This window comes from Vanacampus margaritifer, chromosome 1 (assembly GCF_051991255.1).
Source record: "Vanacampus margaritifer isolate UIUO_Vmar chromosome 1, RoL_Vmar_1.0, whole genome shotgun sequence".
NCBI classification, from domain to species: Eukaryota; Metazoa; Chordata; class Actinopteri; order Syngnathiformes; family Syngnathidae; genus Vanacampus; species Vanacampus margaritifer.
This window is the reverse complement of record NC_135432.1, coordinates 17,327,284-17,339,393: the sequence shown is the minus strand read 5'-3', so window position 1 is coordinate 17,339,393 and position 12,110 is coordinate 17,327,284. Positions and strand designations below refer to the sequence as shown.

General features: G+C 38.5%; 1 protein-coding gene across 6 annotated transcripts in view; it reads right to left on the bottom strand.

The window, feature by feature from the left end:
- agrn (agrin) overlaps positions 1–12,110 on the bottom strand; it is a 257,946-nt gene that overhangs the window by 106,372 nt on the left and 139,464 nt on the right. For all 6 annotated transcript variants that reach the window (XM_077578600.1, XM_077578608.1, XM_077578613.1 and 3 more), the window contains one exon: positions 4,479–4,703. In XM_077578600.1, coding sequence (XP_077434726.1) covers positions 4,479–4,703 — 225 coding nt within the window. The remainder of the gene's footprint in view (positions 1–4,478; positions 4,704–12,110) is intronic.

Sequence of the window (12,110 nt, the reverse complement as noted above, 5' to 3'; positions counted from 1 at the left end):
CTCACTACAAATATTTAATTCCCTGTGCAATAATGTGGCACCTTCATCAATAGGGTCATTGTCAAAAGGACATGCCATGTTTATGACAAAAGTGGACTTTACGCTACAGGCTATAGGCGTATTTACGCAAAGACTCGCCGCAGCGGACTTGTGTGGCTGAAAGGAAGCGGGGACAGAGAAAACCTCAAGGTTTATTGTGAAAAACCTGCAACCGACCAGGTTTGGTTCATGGAACATGTTACTACGGCAACTGACCGAGAGCTTAAATGACTTATTTTTATGAAACAGGCTAGAGTTACCGCTTTTTCTTGGTTTCAGTTACCTCCCTTTCTGAAACTGAAAACGCAGAGTTTCCCACATTTCAGGGTTTCTTGACCCAGAGTTCTCACTAAACCTGCTTTGTGAAATAGACCCCAGGGCTGGACTGGCACAAAAAAGAAAGAAAGAAAAAAAGTGTGGCTCACATTTGTGTGCACACAACTTTAACTTGCTTATTATAAGTCATTGTTTGTTACACAATATCCAGAAGCTTGCTCAAGAAATGGATAATACAAGTAGGATCAAGTTTAAGTAAAATGCAACTTTCTCCTGAGCTTAATTTGCTAGATAATGCCATTTTTGTTGCCATTGATGTGCTTATAGTCTACATCCACTGATTTGCGTTTGCTAGCTAATAGCCAATCAGAGCAGACACCATTTTGCATTCTGGGATTAATAGCACAGAACAATTTACCTTGATATTAATTTTTACAGTGTTTTTTACTTAGGTGTGTTCCAGCTTATATTATGAATGTGTTGAGAAATGTTCTTTGAAATGTAAAACATTTCTTTGAAATGTAAAAAGCATTGCAAATTAAATTTATTATTATTGTTATTGTTCTGGATATGTGTGTGTTGTATTTCATGACTCCATGACTATGTATGCTATGGTAAGCACTGATTTCTCAGCCATATCATGTACTTACTACGGTGTGAAAATGATGAATATTAATATTAACTATACAATATTAACTATAAAAGTCTGACATTGTACTCTGAAGACAGATTCTTAAGAAAATGTATTCAGACATGACTGGACTTCCCCTGGCTACTATGTAGCTCTAGCACTGCTGTTGATTAATGGGCTGTTCTTTCTAAATTGTAGAGAACAATAATTAAATAGCAACACTTATGACCCAAAAGACGCCAACCCAGCGGGCATCTGCCCTCTATTCCAGATGGCTAGTGGAGCTCTGGTTGTGACCTAAAATGCTGGTCGTGGCGACCAGCCTCCTCTCATCCAGTCCGGTCATGACCAGCCTTCTCTTGCACTGCCACGTCTTAGTGACCCGTCTACTCTCGCCCTGCCCCGTCTTGACGACCCGTCTACTCTCGCCCTGCCCCGTCTTGACGACCCGTCTACTCTCGCCCAGTCTAGTAACGTCACGTCCATTTCTTGTTCACTCACCTGTCTCTACTTGTTTTAATAAAGTTCATCACATAACTATCCATTCTTGTCTCCCTGCCATTACTCCCCGCATTTAGGTCCACCCTCTCCCACGCACACCAAATCATAACAACAATATTGTGCAAACAAACAAACCTAACAGACGAATGGACGCTGCAATTAATTATGTTCTTGCAAATGTACTCACCGTTTCCTTGTTAAATGTTGAGCAGTGACAAGCGCTTTGTGCATTGTTTTCTGGTAAAGATGTTTGTGTGCCACCCCCCGACCCCCAGACCGAAGACGACATTTTCATCTGTTGCCTAGATAGGTCAAAACAAAAGTGCAAAGATGCCGCATCGTCCAATCGGCTCGAAGTATTGTACAGCAAGTCCCTCCTTTCCCGAACGGATCTGCCGAGTGCAGTCCCAGATTGATAATGTGAATAAATCCCTTGAGTTATTCACATTTATCAATCTGTCTTGTGAGGTTAGTTTTTTCTTCAAAACTGACTTTTTAATATTTTTGTAGATTTTTTAAGCGTGAGTTCAGAATGTGATGTATGCAATAGATGTAGTTTATTTCAGGTTCAAGTTATAAGCAAACACACAACAGCACTGCGGTCCATCATTGATGCCATGGTTATGCAAAATTTATTAGCATTTCATTAGTGTTTTCTTTCACTTTGACATTTGATTTTGAAATTAGACCATTGTGTAAAGTGTTATGTAAACTAGGAATGGGTTTTTTGGGGCGGGAAATGTCCTTGATTTACTAAGAAGGTAATTAACAGTCCAGTCAACAGTAAAGTTCTTTCCACAGTCAATTAATTAATTCAAATGTTTTAAATACTATTTTATATCAATATTAGATGAAATAAACTACCAGGGAAAGTTTGTTTATCTGGAAAGATATTATTTTCCTCACATCTTCATCAAGCAATTATTCAATTTATCATACTCTTCCCTTGTGTAAACAGCCCCTGAGACAGAAAAGGGTAACTGGTTCCCAAATGCTTGGTGGCAGTGATACGAAGAGCAACAATGCCAAGGACAAAGTGCTCTGGCTTCTGAGTGTCAGAGGACTGTTTTCTCGCTGTACAATAAAGAGGCTTGAGTAGACAAGCAAACAGGTCTTTTAGCGCGTTGCACGTGGCGCCTGTGCATAACGCAGCGCCTCACCGCCAGCCAGACCATTACTTGAGAGCAACACCATTACCTCCCATTAAGTGAGAAGAACAGCTTCCAAGATTCCAGCTCTCCTCCAGTTGAGCAAGGAGGGTAATTACAAAAAGAATGGCCTGTTTGCTGTAGAAACTAGCAGCCCGGATAAATCGGGGAAGCACCGCTCCCTGTGGGCCGACTCGGGCTGGATTTATGTGACCAACCTTCTGTCTGCAGACCTGCATATCCATCTCCCGTTGCCCACCACCAGGCTCTGTGTCTGAGATAGAAACTGCTGTGCTCTCTCTCCATCTGGCTCACCACAACAAAAGCGGAGGAAAAAAAGGATCGCCTTGGGAGTAAACAACCATTGCTAGATGAAAACAAGAATGTGTGGGGGAGAGAAAAAAATGGCGCGCCGTGCGAAAATGACAAGTGCTACTTAGTGGAACAACAGTTTACACTACAGGAGTGCTGTTGTAAGGAAGAAGAAGAAAACAGAATGAAAAATGAGAATTAGCGGGAGCACATTCTAAGTAAGTGCAGATTGTGATGGAGAAATAATAGCCAGAGGTAGTAGATAAAGTGAAGAAAAGAAAGTGACGACATGAGAGAAACACCATCCTATCAAGAAAATACTATCAGTTTGGAGCTCGTCAAAACAGGAAAAAAAAAAATGTTTTTCAGTGTGTGTTTGTTTATTGCACAGACATCTTCAAGCTCATTTCATAGTTTTCTGTTTTGACAATTTCACAATAACTCAACTTAACTATGATTGGCTAAATAATTTCCATGGTTGTACTGCCACTTGAGTTTGTGAATGTGTTTTCATGTAGAACAATCATAGGATTTCTGACAACATTGGTAAGGACCTAATTTTTCTTACAATGGGGGGGGGGACATGTGTCCCCATACAAATTTTTTTTTTTTTAACAGTACAGGGTGTCTTCCACCTCTCGCCCACAGTCAGCTGTCCTAAGCTCCAGCACATCCACAATCCTAATGACCAGTGTTATGAAAATTGGATGGATGGGTGTTGAAAAATAAATGTGTAAGAAAAAGTTGATTGACTAGATCCACAAAAGATAGATTTAAAACCCAAACTACAAACCACAAGTTTTACCCTTCGAAAGAATCCCCCTGGAGTCTAACAGTCTCACAGGATCTCCAGGATGCCGTCATGGACTCCTGGAGGGATTCTTCCAGAATCCTCCGCAACTTCGTGGCCATCTTGATGCCGTCTTCAAAATGGGTCCCCAGGATCAAATTTCAATGAGCTTGGAAAATGGTCGGGCCAGTAGAACGGTTGCTCCAGCATGTGATGTTTTTATCTGCCAGGAACTGTCAGGTGCTCCAGCACAACACTCGCTTCTTTTCACGTACTAAACTAATCTAGTATCACAGCTAGGATGCAAGATGACTATGTAGATATTATAATTGGCCAACGGTAAAGGGGAAAACTCGTAGTTTGTAGTTTGCTTTTAAAATCTACCCTAAATAACCCCAGTCCTGGAGTTTGTTTTCCTTACACCACTCGTAGAAACTATAGGTTAGCAGAACCAAGTCAGAAGACTAAAAAACAGTTAGTTGTTTGTTCTTCCTGTTATGCAGTTGTGGTCGATTTATGGTAAAACTGCTGCCATGGCAAGAAGATAATGTATTCAGTGGCTATCATTGTTTAAAACCTGGCATTTGTACTTGTGGCACTTTGAAATCAAATATAAACATGAATCCCAGTAGCTGCTGCCTATCTTACACCAATTTTAGTTGATTAAAATCTTGGCAAAGGGCATTTGTTGGATGTGCAAAACTGCTTTGAAAGAGGAACAATCCCAAGGAGGGTGGCTCATGTGTGTAATGTGACAAAATGCCAAAGTCCAAAATCTTACCGCATCGTCCTTGATGTTGCACCCTGATGTTCTTGTGGTGCTTGCAGGCATACTGATGCAGCTCACACTCGTTGCGGTAGTCTTTTCCATCGCTGCCACACACGGTCTGCTCCAGTCTGCCCTCGCAGCCCAGCGGGCACATGCATTTAGCCGACAAGCCGTCAGTGGACTGGACACAGGTGCTGCCGTAGCTGCAGGTCACCTCAGTGCAAGGGTCTTTGAGAACTGCAGGTAGGGAAAGACAGGGGAAAAACAGTTTAAGTCCAAAACAGCGTGATTCCACCAGCACTGCTTCCAAACAGTGGTAGCTGAGGGCACTGGCTGTTACTGTAACAATGGACTGTTTCATAGCATACAGTCCATTGTATTTAAGTGGCGGCTAATGCACTTTGGAAAGCCATTTGCAGTCATTCAGAATGTCAAGAAGCACTTGGCATCCCTCAAAGGGGACGTACTGTCACAGACTTGTGTTTCATTCTGACTAAAGAGATTTGAATTCCAAACATGCTATTCTGCTACGCTCCAGCAAGCTTTAATCGCTCCGGCCGAGAAGGGGCCCATTGAATATTTACCTTGCTACAAATGAGTCCAAGAGCAAGAAGAGAAAAATGGGAAAGGTATTCTCCCGGAGGACTTTGTTTTCAGCCTAATTAAACAGTGTGCCACTTGTCGCTGAGTGATTCACTGGTGCAACTTTTAATACTGCCGATGCTTGCTGCAACCAAGGGTGGCTGTTCTAGAGGGTCATCACAATCATCATCCCGCAGAGGAATTCATATCTATGAATGGGACGTTTGACTGTATGCACGCTCATGAAAAGAGAGGTGCAATGCTGGAAGCACTCCCATTTCACAAACATTATAAAATGGTTGTTAAATTATCCTTGTTGCAAAAAACATTGCTGAAATTCACACTTCATGCACACACACTCACTTTCTCAAATAGTGGCCTCCACTCTAATAGAGACCATTCACTAATGAATTGGTTGGGTCATCCACTTGAAGAAATAGATAGAAAGAAGAATAACCATTGGTGCCTCTAAATGGGTGTAATTACTGATAGCGCCATGTGTTGTGGTACAAGTCTTAATCACAATACATACAGTATGACATCTGTAAAGCTAAAAGTTTAGGGAGGAGATTCAAGACAATTAAATTAGACACAAAGGTCGTATAATATAGAATAATATACTGTATATTAGGGATGCTTGATACCCCTTTTTTTCAGATCGATAAAAGTATGTGTACTCAACTTTTGAGTAGTCACACATACTGATAACAAGTACCGAGGTAGCAGTAGTAGTTTTGATGAATAAAAGTCCCCCGCCCCCCACCAACTTTTAGAGAAAGGTCTTTATATTCCAATCAGTGATGTGGATAATGTGTTCCCAAGAAGCATGTTACTCTAAAATGAGTACATTTCAGAGTAATGACTAATTTAACTGTTACTTTTTCAAAACACAAAATCAGATTATTAAAAAGGTACTCTTCAAATCCCACTATTAGCTACTTTGTGAAATGCATACAGTTGTGCTTGAAAGTTTAGCTTGGGGTATGTAAACTTATTAGCACAACTGTAAATGTACAAAACTGTTATAAATCATCCCCAAAACTCACATGTACATCTCAACTCATGTCAACTTCAACTTCTGACAATATCAGAACAATTGACGCAGTGCATTTTATGGACATTCAGCTTTTGTGTCACGTAGGGTATGTAAACCTTCAAGTACAACTGTATGCTTCCACTTAGTAGCAACAGCAGAATTTCAAATTCAGTTGACCAGCTGTGAGATGCAGTAAGGGGGAAGAACTGTCAAGATTTAAATAAACAACACGCACTTCTCAGCTACGTTGCGTCTCTCTTGCACATATTTTATTGAAAACTTATATGGTTAATGAATAATAAAATACAGAAGGGCTCCTGATTTCTAACACCAACATATTCACTAAAGTCAATAAACAAATAACTATACATTACAGAACATGTGGTATCGAACATAGTGACTTGCATGAACATTCACGTCTGAGGGGGTGACATCATCGTTTTCAGTTGAGACTCGCGTGTCCATAAACAGAAAGAGCGGGAAGGAGAGAGATTTGTGTTTTCAAGAATTTGTCAGCTAAAAGCAAAAATATTAAGGCTTGTGGCACACTCTGTTCATTCGTCAGTTATCTCCATGGCTTCAAGTTACACTTTGTCAAAAAACAAAACAAAAAAAGATCACAGGGTAGTATACATTGACAGTCACACCAGATTGTGTGACTGCAGGAGGTCTCCAAATTTCATCGTTATATTTATGTACAATGTGCATTATAAATGTTGAGTTTTGTCATTACAACATAAATAACTAAATATGTCAAGTAAATAAGATTAAGCCTTTATTTCATTTATTATTATTTTTATTATTATTATTTTAATGCTACGGGCAGTTTATAAAGACTTTTTTTTTCCAAATTAAAAACAAGTAGGACATTTGTTAAGTGGAATCCTAAAAAAAAAAACTTAGTCAAAAAGTCAAAAAGGTTGCAAACTTTATTTTATTTTTAACAAAAACTAATTTAAATGTCACCATTAAAATCACACTTCCTATTAAATGTCAAAACTGTGTGTCATTTTTATGATAAGCAGGGTTGTCGGTATCCGCTAAATGTAACTATTACAGTAACTAATTTAGCTTCTTTTTTTTTTTTTTAAAGCAAGTCATCAGTAAAGTAACTAAGTTACTTTTTCAAACTAACTGCGGCAACACTGATCCATCCCAATATAGCATTTTCTTTAAAATTGCATGGAATTATGGCAATTTTCTATTCTTCTAATTTCGCCCATCCCTACTGCATATACATATCAAAACCTAATTAGACGTCTGGTACTCTCAGCTGTGTACATGAATACCCCCGACTTCCAGAAAATGTGGAAGGAGGAGTATTTTCTGTATTGCTTTAAAAAAAAAAGTTTCTTTTTGAAAACATGATCCCCCGCTTCTTGCCTCCAGGATGAAATGACACAACTGTCTTTTTAATAAGAGCCGGAGATGTGAGGAGAGATACTTTATGGATGTGTAAGAAGAAAGCTGCTATGAAGACTGCTCTTAATCAAAGCATATCCCCACTCTCTTTCTCTCTCTCCTCATACTCAAGACACATTTCCCTCCCTTTTATTTTCTGCTCCTGTCAAGTCCTTTGGAGGTTTAGAGCGCACTAAGACTTGCTAACGAACACATTCTCTCCATTTTTTTCGATGTTCCCCGAGCATTTCAAAAGGAACTCTAGACCTAATTTAAAGCCATTCAAAAGCAACTTTCAAATCAAGCATTAAATAGCAGCTCTCACTTTGGAATACTGATGGAAATCATAAAGTCATTGTGAGCCATCAGCTTGATGGCAGCCCCCGTCACACCCCAATTGGAACGGAACAATGAAGCACTGATGATCCTCGGGTCCTGAAGTAATGACCTTGCTGAAGCTAGCAGAGCAGCTCAAAGGTCATGGTAAGCCTCAACAGTAAACAGTGCATGCAAAACAATAAAGCAGCGCACCAAACTTAGGGTAGCCACCCAAAACGTGACTCAGGTTGGTTATTTATAAGAGTTTTGTTTTAAAACCGTTTTAATGAAATAGACTGTAATACACTCAAATCACCAGTTGCAAGAAATGTATAGCAAAATGATCCTACATAAAGACAAAAAAAAAAAAAAAACAAGTAGCTAATAAAGAAAATATAGGGGAATGAAATACAGGGACAATTTTGTAGGAGCAAAATTATGATGATGATGATCTTTGCTGCCAATTAAATGAGTCACTATGACCATTTAAAATCTCAGCACATTTCAAACTGCAAAGGCAATGACACAGCTGAAGATAAGGAGAGTGACAGATAGACAAGATAAAGATGCAAAGCATAGACATTTTAGCACAACTGAGGTGAGACAGCATCTCTTAAGTCAGGATGACAGCTTTTGTGGGCGCTTTTGAAATTGGTTGGACTAAGCCTGAGACTCTAAATAGGGGGCTGAATTGCACCAGCAAGTTTTCAATCACCTTTGTTAAGGAGGTAGCAAGTTTTTGTTGTTGTTGTTGTTAATATTGTAAATAGCAAAAAAATTATCTTAACATCTCAAAAAATAATGAATGAACTGTGATGACAAAATGTAGAGGAAGTGGGCATCTATGAAGGTGTACGATTTGGTGACAAAATTATGATGATATATGCTACGGTATATTATTACATAGGTTCTGCCATAGTGTAGGTCAGCGGTCTGCTGAGTGCTAGCAGCCTTTATCAGCTTTTCATTAACGTTTGAATGATTTCCAGTCAATGGCAAATGTTTTCTTTTATTCAGTTAACAATTTCCAAACTCATCTAATGACATGATTGCAAGTAATATAGTCAGCCAGTGGGTTCAATCAGAGCCCAGATTTTCAGTAGGTGACGTCAATGATGTTTACGTGTGCTCCAAAGGAAGAAAAAAAACCTGATGATTATAGTTGCAAGATTTTTGTACTATTGGACGTGATATTCATCAAATGCCACACCAGTCTGACCGCAATTCAAAAAAAGTTGTTAGTTTTATTGTTTTGACCTTTTAAAATATCCATTGGTAAACTTAAGGATGTTAAAATATAATATCTGTCAATTGTTGATGACCAGGTGTTTTACTGATTCTATCGTCATCTTACTCGTATGACAGTTAAGAATGTTAAAATGTGCCTTAAAACGCTGCCTGCAAACCAAACTCATCACATTACCATCATAACATCTTTATATGATGGTGGTGTCATCAAATCTTTATATGTTGGTGTTATGATGAGTGGGAAATTGTTTCCCAATCTGAACAAATTGAAGCAGTGATCTGGAACAGATTGTGACTCACCTTCGAGATTGTATTAAAATGAGATACATCGCCGCAGCTTTACGGCTAGTGTCAACATATTTTGATCAAAAGCACTGTATCTTAAAGGAACTACAGTTTTCAAGCAGTGTACTGGATGAGGTGAGCAAATACACTTCAAAGCTCTTCACGGTGATATCATATGAGACTTAGCTACGAGATGACTGACAAACAGAAGAACCAAGTGCAAGGAGGGAAGGATAATGTCTTCCTCAAAAGTGGGGCAGAGGGGCTTTGCAATATGGGGGCCATCACTGTGATCCTCTCACCTCTCATCCAAACCACAGGCATTCAGGAGGCAGGTGGGTTGGAGTATTAGGGTGGGCTCAGCTCTGCTCTCTGATCCACTCTTTGCCACTTCTAGTTTATTAATGCTTCATTAGGGACAGGAAGTTGTCAGCAACACGCTGGTGTGAGCTGGCTCCCTGCCGACAAGGCATCAACATCAGCCTGTATTTGCATGCGTGTGTGTGTGCGCAGACCGAGTGGCTTTGCATGTTTCGCTGCACGTTTAAAGGTGTGTGAAGATGAGTTTGCAATGCGCATAAATGTGTTTTTGTGCATATGAGCGGGCTGCTGCCTGTAGTGCCGGCAGTGATGACAATGGGGGAGAAGGGGATTGACTGGAGGTGGCTGGAGCTAATCAAATGCAATGATGCGATGTGGGAGAACTTGGCAGTGTGAGTTCTAATCAAGAACCCCCAACCTACCAACAGCAGGAGAAGAAGAAGAGAGGAAAGTGGCGACGAAGGTGACAGTGACATGAAAGAGAGGAAGTCATTTGAGAAACACGGTAGGAAAGAAAAGTCACATTTCACTTTCATATTTTGGAAAATAAAACTATCCTGTAGTTTATTCTTTTAGAATATGTGGCACACACACACAAAAAGACAAAAAGCAAAATACAAGCCCAAAGTTTATACTTTAATGATCGCTACACTGAGATACGATTAAAAAAATAAAAATTATACAGCCCATTTATTGGAGCTCATTAGATTGGGCTGGTGGTCTTAAAGTTGTGCTCAGTTGGCGTACATTCATTTTTAAATATAAAATAATTAATGTGGAAAAAAATACTTTTCCCCTCAGGTTGAACTTTTTCTACACACTGTTATTGTTTATAATCTTAAATTTTAGATTACCACCATCCAGTACTAATGAGATCCAACTAAACACATATATGAATGTTGTTTCTTGTTCAGAATCTGCCTAAATTATAGTATTTTTTTTTAAATTTTGTCATTTAATCATTTACATGTCAAACTATTACTATTTTATCATAGAAACATATTATTTTTTTCCAAATATAAATCTATTTATGGTATGTTTTATCAACTTGTTACAATAACATGTATTGTATGTATGAAAGTGGAGTGACACTAATGGGGAAAAAAATTGAAAACTTTACCCATTCAAATGCAATGCAATTAAAGCATTGAAGAATGTATTTTATAATTTATATTTTTGTTGGAGACATATTACTATGTAAACAGTGAACCAGAGCCAGTTTCAATTCAGTAAATTCAATACAATTTAAATGAACAAACTGAGATAAAAGAGAAAATAAAATAATGTTAAAGCTTGGGATGAAGCAATGAAAGTAAATGTTAAGGCTGAAGGAGAAAATGTGGAGACAGGATGTAGAGCAATGCAAGGGGAAATAAGACTGAAAGGTGCAGAAGGGAGATAAGGGAAAGGGTCAGGGTGGTTTTTGAAGTGGACAAACTGAAAAAAAAGAATCAACAAAATGAATGTGGAGAAGGTAAATACAGACAATGACATGAATCCAAAACAGAGAATGGAGAGTTGGCTGAAATGATGAGAAGGCCAAAGGGTTAATATTGCTTCATCCTTCTCAACACAGGGTCCACTGGAGGATAATTCTACATGTTTGATGTCGTTCTTCAAACACTCCCATTGAACTGACACACTTTTTTTCTGGTTTAACCCACTTGCTGGTTTGCCCTTGAGAATGCAGAGCGAACCATAAAATCTTCTCATCATTCATCATTTCCCGAACAGAGCAGGTTGACGTATGCGTCTCCAACTTAATTTCACTCACAACTTTGAATTTTCAGGGTAAAAAATGTATTTAAATCTGCTAAGGATTATGTTTTGGATGAAATTCAATGTTTTTGTACATCTAATGTTTATATGACAGATGAGCAAATGGGATTAATGTTTGTCCATATAATACTCCCCACAAGACACAAAAAACAAAACAATAAAAAGAAAAACTCAATGGTGGTGTAGCATTGTGCAATTATATATACACTAGTCTTTTCAAATAATTAATAGAGACTTATGACTATAAAAATCCCATTTAGATTTGCATGAAGCACATTCACTGCCATCACGCAAAGATATACTCAATATGAATGCATTAGGCTACACTTTAAGTCTAAGATGCACTCTGTTTCCATTTGATCCTCGATAATCCTCAAAACAACATCGATTCAGCATATGTGACAACACAGAGGCAAATTATTTGACATTTTATTCAAGCTGCTTCAAACTTAACACACAGCTAAAAAATCATATTGATTAAGATGTTGATAACATGTCATCTAATAAGAGTAAATCACAAATTTGATCAAAGCACATGGACTGATTTGTAGCCTGTACAGTTATATTTCAAAAGTAATTAACATATAAATACAAGTGAACACAAAACACATTAAAACAAGTATAAACAAAAGCATACAAGAGTATAAATATACCAAAGGTAGGTGCAACAACGA